At 44.1% G+C, this 11,444-nt stretch overlaps 1 protein-coding gene across 4 annotated transcripts in view; it reads right to left on the bottom strand.

Moving 5' to 3' along the window:
* Nucleotides 1-588: 588 nt before the first annotated feature.
* The window catches only part of LOC110970024 (cytochrome b5 reductase 4), a 70,780-nt gene continuing 59,924 nt past the window's right edge, over nt 589-11,444 (bottom strand). For 3 of the 4 annotated variants that reach the window (XM_051957255.1, XM_051957254.1, XM_051957257.1), the window contains 4 exons: nt 11,078-11,228; nt 5,758-5,844; nt 3,429-3,590; nt 589-1,083 (listed from right to left, as the gene is read on the bottom strand). In XM_051957255.1, the coding sequence (XP_051813215.1) occupies nt 1,029-1,083; nt 3,429-3,590; nt 5,758-5,844; nt 11,078-11,228 (455 nt within the window). In that variant the 3' untranslated portion in view covers nt 589-1,028. Of the gene's footprint in view, nt 1,084-3,428; nt 3,591-3,787; nt 5,673-5,757; nt 5,845-11,077; nt 11,229-11,444 lie in introns of those variants that run through there. The other variant, XM_051957256.1, reaches the window with a different exon arrangement.

Raw genomic sequence — 11,444 nt, 5'->3', positions numbered from 1 at the left:
TGGTTGGAGCTTAAGCACTCTAACTCGAGACACGTCATGAGGAACATGGATGTACTGGCAAGACAGGACTTACCTGTCATTGTTCTTACCATCCTGTAAGAACAATTACAATTAGGACATGTGGCCCACTGTATATCCACAAACATAGGATGTTGGGATTTGCAGTGGCTGCTGATTTTGCAATGAATTCACATCACCAATCATTATGTCATACACATGCAATTACATCGCAGGTGGTGTGTCCCTGTCCCAGTGCAATGTAATGTGCATCTGCAATAAAGAAACAGACTATGAAATATTTTTTGCATTGTACACAATACCAGTAACATTCATGTAATGAACAATGACACAGTGCTGTACACTGCAGGATTGCACCAAAGTGTTGATTTGTACGTCTGAAGGCAGCTAAAGCAGCTTTTTATTCTTTGAGTAGTTAACTCTTTCAAAGGTAAACTAAACTCATTTTATAAAAGTCAACTTGAAGTGACAAAATTAAACTTGTGTGAGTCAAGTCTTTAGCCAGCATCAACAATGACAACTGCCACAGTCTGAAGAGTACGAGATTAATATTTATGGACTGATAAAAAATGTCCTCATAGTGCATTTTATTTTTCTGCAGATCTTGTAATTCTTGGAACTCCAATATCAAGAACCATAAACAACTGTACATGATCTCTGCCACACACACTGATTTTCTCATGTTTGTTTTCTTTAACCATTGCATAAACAATTCTTTTTGTCACAATTACAAATGATCGTTTTCAGAATATCTATAAAGCTTGTGCCATACACTATCCTGAGAATCCAGATTCCTTAGAATCTCACAACACATGACGGTGTTATTTTTCAATCAAAGTCCATCAATGCCTGGATATCTTGCGTATTATGCCATCAGCCACATCAGGTCCCAGGTGCATAGAAATAGAATATTTCTTTATATCTCAGAAATACAAGTTTATAAATTAAAAGTGACTCTCATTAACAAAAACAAAGTTTTGAAGGGTGGAGTGTGGCTGAGGCAGAGCTCATCATCCCTGGAAGGTATGGAGCTCCTCTTCATTGAAGTTCAACTGCTTCAGTAACCTGAGAGATGAACAAAGAGGAGCGGAGGTCCAGGTTAAAACTGTTCAGTGCAAACAGAGAACAAGACAAATCTGATGGTTGCATATGTTGTGTGAATGACTAGCAAAGTATCACATATTTAATACCTGACTGCATACATTGTTAAAAGAGTTTGGATTTTCAATTATGAACAAAAGAGGGGGCTGAGGGTGGAGTGGGCACATAGACTGTATATAAAGATGGACGTGGCATCTGGCTCCAAAATTGAAGCCCACCCGGAAGTGTCAAAAACTTGCAATATCACGCCGTCCGCTAGGGTTGGCTCCAAAAAGCTTTTGCTCCATAGACCCCAATTCATTTTTGGAAAAAATAAAATATGATAGACTGATTTTCTACAGCTCAGGATTTTTTTCCCGTTAGTTTTCATGGTCAAAATTAGAGATCAGGTGGCCGATCTTAAAATAAATCAACACTGAATTTTAAATAAATCGTTAAAGTTGGCGGAGCCAGGGGGCGTGGCTATACTTGATTGACAGTCCCATTGATTGGTCCTGCCTCGAGTTGCTCTCCGGTCCAGCCTGTTCGATGACGCTTTTTACGTCACTGGCTCCAAAAAATCCAAAATGGCGACCAGGAAGTAGCAAAATCCGGGCTTCATTTTCTCGGCGTTGAAACCAACGGGTGACGTCACGGTTACTTTACACCTGAATGGGCACAAGCTTGCTGGAGGATTTTAGGGTCCTTTCCCCTAAAAAGGACTCTGACATGATACAGACTGACAGAAAAATACTTATTCGCTATACTTAAATGACGGTCTAAAATAGCTGTACAATTCAATTACATATTTTTTTCATCCATGTGTTCACACAAACAATGGGTGGTCAGTTGCCATAATTCATAATATATAATAAGTAGTAATAAAGTTGAATGTTGGACCAGGACTGTCTTCAAAACTAGCTGTGCTGTCACAAAAAATTTGTTTGCAGGCTTATTTCCTAAACTTAGATTGTAGGAGGATTCTGAGAAACTTTCTCCTTTCATCAAATTAATGTGAAAGTGTCTTCAAATTCATGCTGTAGAGTCAAGCTCAAATATCCCATAGAAGTAACAATGACTGAAATTACCTTTCTGAGTGTAGGACTGTAAGTTTACAGACACTTATTTCTGCTTATGCACCATGAATATATTACACAAACTGAAAACTTGACTAAAGACTTGGTACCCACTCAAATTATTTTTTCCCCTGAACACATCAGCCAAAACAGTCTTTTAGCTCCCTGACTACCATCTATGTTGTGCAGCCCAGTGCCCAGGCATCAATCCATAGATTTTCCGTTAGAATAACGTTGCATGCATAAAAAAATGCATTTCTAGCCTCTGGGAATATTTCACAAACATTAAATTGTAATACAATTAAATTACAAATTAAAATAATGTAGTTAAGAGTTATAGTTAACTAATATTTTTGGAGGTGTCCTGTCAACAGTTGATGAGGTGAAGGTTTTGAATTGATGGGATGTTTTTTGCTGCTGTACTATATTCCAAACCAGCACCAAAGTACCAGCTAGACTGAATGGCAGCACCGTATCCAGTTTGCTTGTGATTACACCTAAAGTACAATTTTCAATACAAGCATCATCTTGGAATGTGGCTTCCAGTTTTCTTAATACAATCTTTGAAATGACAGACTGACCTGGTTTAACGCTGCATATGTGATAGCCATATGAACAAATTTTCCTGTGTTATAATCAACATTTCAGATAACCATATTCTTGAATTTACCTGTGTACCTGCGTGATCTGTTGTCTAATTGCTCATCTTTTCCATCTTGTCTGATGTTACTGTGATTATGTTGATGTTTTTTCAAATGTCAATGATTCTTTTGATGATTAAATTGTTATTCCAAGCTCTACTAATCTGGACCTTAAAAATGCACCATCTTCTTAAAGCACATAACACAGTCAGGTAAAGGATATACACAACTGTTCAAAACCTTTGGGGTCACTTAGAAATGTCCTTATTTTTTGAAAGAAAAACATTTTTTTTTCAATGAAGATAACATTAAATTAGTCAGAAATACAATCTTGACATCGGTAATGTGGTAAATGACTATTCTAACTGGAAACGGATCATTTTTAATGGAATGTTTACATAGGAAGACACAGACCCATTTCCAGCAACCATCACTCCTGTGTTCTAATGCTACATTGTGTTAGGTAATTGCATTGAAAAGCTAATTGATAATCATCAGTTAGCAAGAAGACCCCTAGCTGGATTTATGTTAGCACATAAATTAAAAGTGTGAGTTTTCATGGAAAACCCCAAACTTTTGAATGGCAGTGTTCAATAAAGACTAAAGTACATACCCTGTTGTTAGTTCTGTGAAGGCAGTGGGGCCACACGCACATACATAGCATTTGGACCCCTCTGGCCTGATGAGGAGCTCATTGAGTACTGACTCATTCACCCAACCTTTCCTACCAGTCCAGTTTTCACTAGGTTCAGACAGGATGTACTCCACCTGAAACCTGACACACAAAGCAACAACATATTGTGAACATATACTGTAGTAAAACAGTGAGCTCTAGATTAATCTGAAGAGCCTGTAAAGCAGCTGCATTTCTATGAAATTTTAGATGTGTCAAGTCAAAAAAAAACACTGCTACTGAGTGTGTGGGTGTGTGGCTGTGGCCGTATTTTGTAATATTGTGTTTGTAGTTTTGAACTGTTTTGTTGTCTGGGAGTGGGTGCTCTGTGTTTGCGTAGATCTTGTCGTTGTTCTTTGTGTGCGTCATTTGTTCTTTCTGTTACGTTGTCGTGGGTGTGCTGTGTTTGTGTGTAGATCTTTGTGTGCAGGTTGGCGGACGATGCTGATTGGCTGTTCCCCACTCTAAATCCTGGCGGCCGGCAGTGATGGGGGAGCCTCTCTGACAGCAGCACCCTTTTGTTTGCCAGACTCCAACCTATTTTGTGCAATACCTGTGTTTTCTTGTTAGATTATACTAGTGTGGTTTTTGCTTGTTAGACCTAGGTTTTCTTTTGGTAGTAGTTGTAGTTTTGCTGGATAGTTCTTTTGTTTGAGTGCTTAAAACTGCCTTCTTAGTTTGTATCCATTTTTTTTTTTTTTTTGATGAATAGCCCCATATTGTGGCTTACTTTATTTGTAAATATTGCAAATAAATGTTTTGGTAGTTTTCTTAGAACTTGTTAATTGTTTTTTCGGGACTGGGAAAATATTTTGGATTTTTTTTTAAAACCAAACATTATTCTCCGCACCTTCCCCTTAGACTGGTGCGCAACATAATTTGGGGTCCTACTTGTTTTTTCGCGTGCATCCATGGTAAGTATTTTTTCTGATTGTGATTCTGTTTGGTTGGCATTTTGTCTGTGTGTTTGGGGGTAAGTATGGATCTGGATGCGTTTGCACAAAATCTACCCTGGAAAAATTAAACAGGTGCACCAAAGCAGATTTAGTGTTGATTGCCAATTTGTTCAATATTTGAAGAGTTCATTTGCAAACTCCGTTTTTATAAATTTTCAGAAAACTCATTTTTTTTATTGTTTACTTGAGATAATATCAATCAAACTGAAGTTGAGTGGATTTGACTCAGTAGAAAAATACGACAAAATAGAGAAAAAATGTATTAGTGTATTATTATCTCAAGTAAGCAATAAAAAAATGACCCTTTATGGCCAAAAAGGCAGAAATTAGGGCGCAGTTGACACAGCATTTGGTGAAGGAGGGCATAATAAAGGCTTCTGTCAGTGCTTCTGAGGATGTGCCACGTTCGACGGAAGCGGAGGCGACCACGGCCAAGCCAATCCTCAGCGGCCTGGTGGATGTGGGAGCGGAGGCTGCCACACCCGCTCCGGCCTCTCTGGATTCTGTTGCTCTCCTACAGGCTGGTGTTGATACGGAGGACCTGAAGCTGGCCGTTTATATGAAAGAGGTGGAGCTGGAAACAAAAATCCACGAGGTTGAACTTATGCACCTCCGTATAAGGGCACTGGAGCTGAACAAGGCTTCTCCTTTGTCTAGCCCTTTAAATCCTCCCGCCGCTGTCTCTGAAAAATTTGATGTCAGTAGGCATATTGCTCTGGTGCCGACGTTCAGAGAAACTGAGGCAGATTCGTATTTTAATGCCTTTGAGCACATAGCAGCAACTCTAAGTTGGCCCAAAGATGTGGGGAGTTTGCTGCTTCAGTGTAAACTACTGGGGAAAGCCCAGGAAGTTTGTGCATCCTTGTCCATTGATGAGTTTAAATTATGGTATTGTTAAAGCTACTGTGTTGCGGGCCTACAAATTGGTACCAGAGGCTTATCGCCAAAAATTCCGCAACTGTGAAAAGTCTGCCAACCAAACTTATGTGGAGTTTGCAAAGGAGAAAACTCTCTTGCTGGACAAATGGTGTGCTGCGAGCGAAGTGTCTTTTTCGCAGCTCGGCGAATTGCTCTCGCTGGAGGAATTTAAATCGTGTCTCCCTGACAAAATTGGCATTTATTTAAATGAACAGAAAGTCGATACATTGTCCAAAGCTGCTGTGTTTGCTGAGGAATTTGTTAACACATCGGGCCTCTTTTCCTCCGGTGCGCTGTGATGTCGACTCAACTATCACACAGAAAAAAAAGTATAAAAGTGCATACAAAAAATACAAAGGCATAAAATGCAAACACAGAGCTCCATGCAAACACACCTTTCATTATTGGCATCCAGTTCATCCAGCTCACTGCGCCACAGTATGTCCTCTTCCCGCCGGTTAAAAAAGAGCAGTTTGGTTTTTCTGATAACATACAAACATGTTATGGGATTGAGTTTTAATCATGGTAGCAGCACTAAAATGAAAAGCATGATGTTTTTTTTCAAAACTGTGTTATAGAACAAGGTTGATGACAAAAAAATGTAGTTTGTAAGCTGTAGAAAGAAAACGGCATTTTTTGTGCTGAATTTACTCAGACTTACCCACTGTCATTACATGTTAAATGAAATCAATTACACATTGCCATTAAAAAAAAAAACTTTCTTTTTCACAACCAGGAAATGTTCAAGTATTTCATTATAGGTTCTGATCAAAAGGAAACTAAAATTTAAACACAGAAAGAAAGAGATAATACTTAGTGATATTGACATAACACATTCATTTTGAAGGTGCCAATCTAGAATAGTCAGAAGTCTAGAAAAAAGACAAAAAAACCCACCTGAATTTGAAAACATACAACCCTTCTCCTGCAGTTCTTCCAGCTTCCCTCCCGCCAAACACACAAAGACAGTTTAGCTGAAAGTCAACATTCATTTGTGGCTTTACTCAGGACTTGTACACTCCCTCCATCTAAGCTGGTTCATCACCACTTTGTTGCTGTCTAAAACGCTGCAACGAGAGTACTAATGGGAGTTGGCAAGAGAGATCATATTTCTCATATACTGGCTTCTCTTCATTGGCTTCCTGTGAAATCTAGAAAAGAATTTAAAATCCTTCTCCTGACATACAAAGCTCTTAATGACCAATCTCCATCGAATCTTTAAGACCTGCTATCATCTATCATCGTAGCAGAACTCTTTGCTGTCAGACTGCAGGCTTATTTGTAGTTCCCAGAATTTCTAAAAGCAGAATGGGAGACAGAGCCTTCAGTTTGGGTTTGGGAGGTGAACACCCTCTCTATTATTCAGACTAGGCTTCAAACCTTCCGTTTTTAACAAATCTTATAGTTTGGGCTGACTCAGGTGACCCTGAGGGGGTCAGTTGGAGTCCACATGTACAGGGCACAACTGACTTCTTATTAGATGTCCCTTAGTTGTGCCCCTAGTTACACTGCTATAGGCGTAGGTTGCTAGGGACCTCTGTAGAGGCCTTCTCTCAATGATTGTGTATTTACTATATATACCATTATTGCATTGCATTCCCTTTGTGTCCCCCTGTGTCCTTTATTGAGTGTCCATGCTCCCAGAGCTAGATGCTTCTGATCTGTGGTTGCTGTCCCACCAACTGGCCTAGTCTCCATCATGTCCACTGTGGGATGCTGCTGCTGTCTTTTCTCAAGCCCACTATTTCAAGGTGCACATTTCCACCAATCTACTCTGCAACACCTTCACTATAATTGACATGCTCATCGACACAGTTAACATCTTACTACCAGCTATATATGCAGTATATTGATTGCCAGAGCCTTACACCATAACAGCACACTAAGTTTCAATGTTAGCTTGTACTTTGTATATCTATGTTACTCTGACCATGCATGTATCCCAATGTGTGTTATATGCTTCCTTGTGCCCCATTCCCCTCTTCTCCCATCCCTCTCCCTCCTCCACCCCCTCCACCTCTTCTGTCCCTCTCAACCCGCTGGCCAGCGGCAGATGGCTCCGACCATATGAACTAGGTTCTGCTCAAGGTTTCTTCCCATTAAAAGGGATTTTTTTCCTGCAACTGTTGCCTGAACTGGGGGTTCAGGCATATGGTTTCTGTAAAGTATCTAGAGACAATATGAATTGTAATTGAAACTGAAATGAATTGAATGTCATATGATGTCAACTGATTGGAGAAAAAAGGCTACATTTTCTGAAGCCTGAAATCAGGGCTAAGAGGAAAGTATAAAGTATAGCTTCTCCCCAGACAATTTTAATTACAATACACTAAAAGGTTAGTATGAAATCCATCCATCCATTTACTTCCACTTATCCAGGGTCGGGTCGCGTAGGCAGCAGGCAAAGCACATCGTTCAAGACATCCCTCCCCCAGCTCTTCCTGGGGGATGCCGAGGCGTTCCCAGGCCAGACGAGATATATAATCCCTCCAGTGTATTCTGGGTCTGCCCCAGGGTCTCCTCTCAGGCGGACGTGTTCGGAAAACCTCCAGAGGAAGTCTCCCTGGAGGCATCCGAATTAGATGGCCAAACCACCTCAACTGGCTCCTTTTGACGCGAAGGAGCAGCGGCTCTACTCCGAGTTCCCTCCAGATGTCTGAGGTCCTCACCCTATCTCTAAGGCTGAGCCCAGCCACCCTACGGAGGAAGCTCATTTCAGCCGCTTGTATCTGCGATCTCGTTCTTTTGGTCACTTCCCAGAGAGAGGGTTGGAGCATAGATGGACTGATAAATTGAGAGCTCAGCTCCCTCTTCACCAAAACAGTCCGATACAATGCTGACACTGCACCGATCCGCCCGTCCAACTCACGCTCCATTTTCCCATCACTCGTGATACTTGATACTTGAACTCCTTCGCTTGGGGAAGCAATTCCCCCCGCAACCCAGAGGGAGCAATCCACTGGTTTCCGGCAGAGAACCATGGCCTTGGACTTGGAGGTGCTGATCCGCATCCCTGCCGCTTCACACTCGGCTGCTAACCGCTCCAGTGCGTGCTGAAGGTCATGATGTGAGGGAGTCAACAGAACCACATCATGTGCAAAAAGCAGAGATGCTATCCTGAGGTGCCCAAACCAGACACCCTCCTCACCCCGGCTGCGCCTTGAGATCCTGTCCATGAAAAACAGGAACAGGATTGGAGACAAGGGAAACGAGTTTGACTTTGTGCTGAGTATGGGGACACAGCTCTCACTTTGGTTGTACAGGGACCGAATGGCTCGTATGAACGAGCCCGGTGCCCCATACTCCCGCAGTGCCTCCCACAAAGCCCCTCGGGGGACACGGTCGTAGGCCTTCTCCAGATCTCCAAAACACATGTAGACTGGTAGATCGAACTCCCATGACCCCCTCAGCAGCCCCGCAAGAGTAAAGAGCTAGTCCACTGTTCCATGAATGGGATGGAATCCGCATTGCTCCTCCTGCATCTAAGTTTTGACAATCAGTCGGCGCCTCCCTTCCAGCACCCTAGAGTAGACTTTCCCAGGGAGGCTGAGAAGTGTGATACCCCTGTAGTTGGAGCACACTCTCCGGTCCCCCTTTTTGAAAATGGGGACCACCACCCCGGTCTGCCACTCTGCAGGTACTGCCCACGCGAGATTGTATAGATGTGTCAACCAAGACAGTCTGACAATGTCCAGAGCCTTCAGCTTCTCAGGGCGGATCTCGTCCACATCTGGCGCCTTGCCACCGAGGAGCTTCTTAACTACCTCAGTGACCTCTGCCATGGATATGGACGAAGATTCCCCCAAGTCTTCAGGGCCTGCCTCCCCCACAGAGGACGTGTTTACCTGGTTCAGGAGTTCCTCAAAGTGCTCTTTCCACCGCGCGACAATGTCCTTCAGTACGGGTCAACAGTTCTCCACCCTGGCTATATACAGCCTGAGAAAATCCCTGCCTCCCTTTCCTGAGGCGCTGGATGGTTTGCCAGAACCTCCTTGAGGCCAGCCGAAAGTCCTTCTCCAGAGCCTCCCCGAACTCGTCCCACACCAGAATTTTTGCTTCCTCGACTGCCACAGCCACCGCCCTTTTGGTCAACTGGCACCCGTCAGCTGCTTCAAGCCAAGCCCGAAAGGCCTCCTTCTTCAGCATGACGGCTTCCCTCACCACCAATGTCCACCAGCGGGTTCTTGGGTTGCCGCCATGACAGGCACCAGTGACCTTCAGGCCACAGCTACTAACAGCCGCTTCTGCAATGGAGGCTCTGAACATGGACCACTCAGTCTCCATGTCCCCAACCTCCCATGGGATGTAGAAGAAGCTCTTACGGAGGTGGGAGTTGAAAACCCCACGGACAGGGTCCTCCGCCAGACGTTCCCAGGTCACCTGCACTACACGTTTGGGTTTACCAGTTCTGTCTGGCAGCCTTCCCCGCCATCGGATCCAACTCACCACCTATGAAGCAGTTGACAGCTCTGCTCCTCTCTTCACCCGAGTGTCCAAAACATACGGCTGCAGGTCTGATGATACGACTATGAAGTTGATCATCGACCTTTGACCTAAGGTGCTCTGGTACCAGGTACACTTACGAGCAACCTTATGCTCGAACATGGTGTTTGTTATGGCCAATCCATGACTAGCCCTTCTGTTCCAGTCATGGACTGGCCATAACGGTGTCTTGTCCAATAAGACACCGCTCGGGTTCATATCGGGGAGGCCGTTCCTCCCAATCACCCCCCTCCGGGTTTCTCTGTCATTGCCCACACTGAGCGTTGAAGTCTCCCAGGAGAACTATGGAGTTCCAGGACACCATCCAGAGACTCCAAGAAGGTCGAATACTCCGAACTGCTGTTCAGTGCATAAGCACAAACAACAGTCAGAGTTTTCCCCTCCGCAACCCGAAGACGCAGAGAGGCGACCCTCTCGTTCTCCGGGGAGAACTCCAACAAGGCGGCGCTCAGCCGGGGGCTCATGAGTATCCTCACACTCGCCCGGCGCCTCTCACCCTCAGCAACTCCGGAAAAGGAGAGAGTCCAACCCCTCTCCAGGATTTTGGTTACAGAACCCTTGCTGTGCTGTGCGAGGAGGTGAACCCAACTATATCTAGCCGGTATCGCTTCACCTCCTTCCCTGCCAGTGAGGTGACATTCCACGTCCCCAAAGCTAGTCTACGCCATCAGGGGGCGGTACGCCTAAGACTATAGCACTTTTCAAGGCACTCAAAGCGCTTCACAATGGATCCATTATTCATTCACTCACACATTCTCACTCTGGTGGTGGTAAGCTACATTTGTAGCCACAGCTGCCCTGATGGAAGCGTGGCTGCCAAGCCACGCCTACGGCCCCTCCGACCACCACCAACATTCACATGCATTCATACACCAGTGTGAGAGCAACACTGGAGGCAAGGCGGGTAAAGTGCCTGGTTGGCATAGCACCCAAACCTGATTTCCTGCCCGGTGGGTGATGGGCCCACCGGGCGGTGACCCCGTGCTACTTTTTCGGGCTGTGCCCGACTGAGCCCCATGGGGCCCCAAGACTCGGCCACCAGGTGCTCTCTTACGAGCTCCCCCCACAGACCTGGCTCCAGGGAGAGGCCCCGGTTTCCCTAGTCCGGGCGAGGTAGCGGCCTTCGTCTTGGTATGGAATAGTACCAAAAAATACTGTGGTGTGGACTTTAGGAGTTCTGAGTCCTAATCTGAAGAATTTGATAATCCTCACCTGATGCCGTCCATATCTTGAAGAGCCAGATGGATGAGGCGAACCATGGGCGTAAAACCGGTGCCTGCTGCCAATAGGTACAGGTCTGTGGTATTACGGAGGGGACGTAGACTGAAGGTACCCTCTGGACCACTAACGGCTATATGGTCACCTCAAAGAGTAAACAAGTAATACAATAGCTTACACAGTGCTACATGTAAAAATGTAGGGTAATAGTGTAAACATCAAACAAAGTTCAAACATTAAAAAAAAACACTGACAATAAATATAGCTAACCTCCAGTGACTTTCAGCTTTTAATTTTTCATTGATAAGTGAGAAAAATACCTAAAAACTGTGACTGAGTTACATTTATGAATACATAATAC

This window comes from Acanthochromis polyacanthus, chromosome 12, assembly GCF_021347895.1.
Source record: "Acanthochromis polyacanthus isolate Apoly-LR-REF ecotype Palm Island chromosome 12, KAUST_Apoly_ChrSc, whole genome shotgun sequence".
Classification (NCBI taxonomy): Eukaryota; Metazoa; Chordata; class Actinopteri; family Pomacentridae; genus Acanthochromis; species Acanthochromis polyacanthus.
This window is presented reverse-complemented; position numbering and strand designations above follow the sequence as displayed.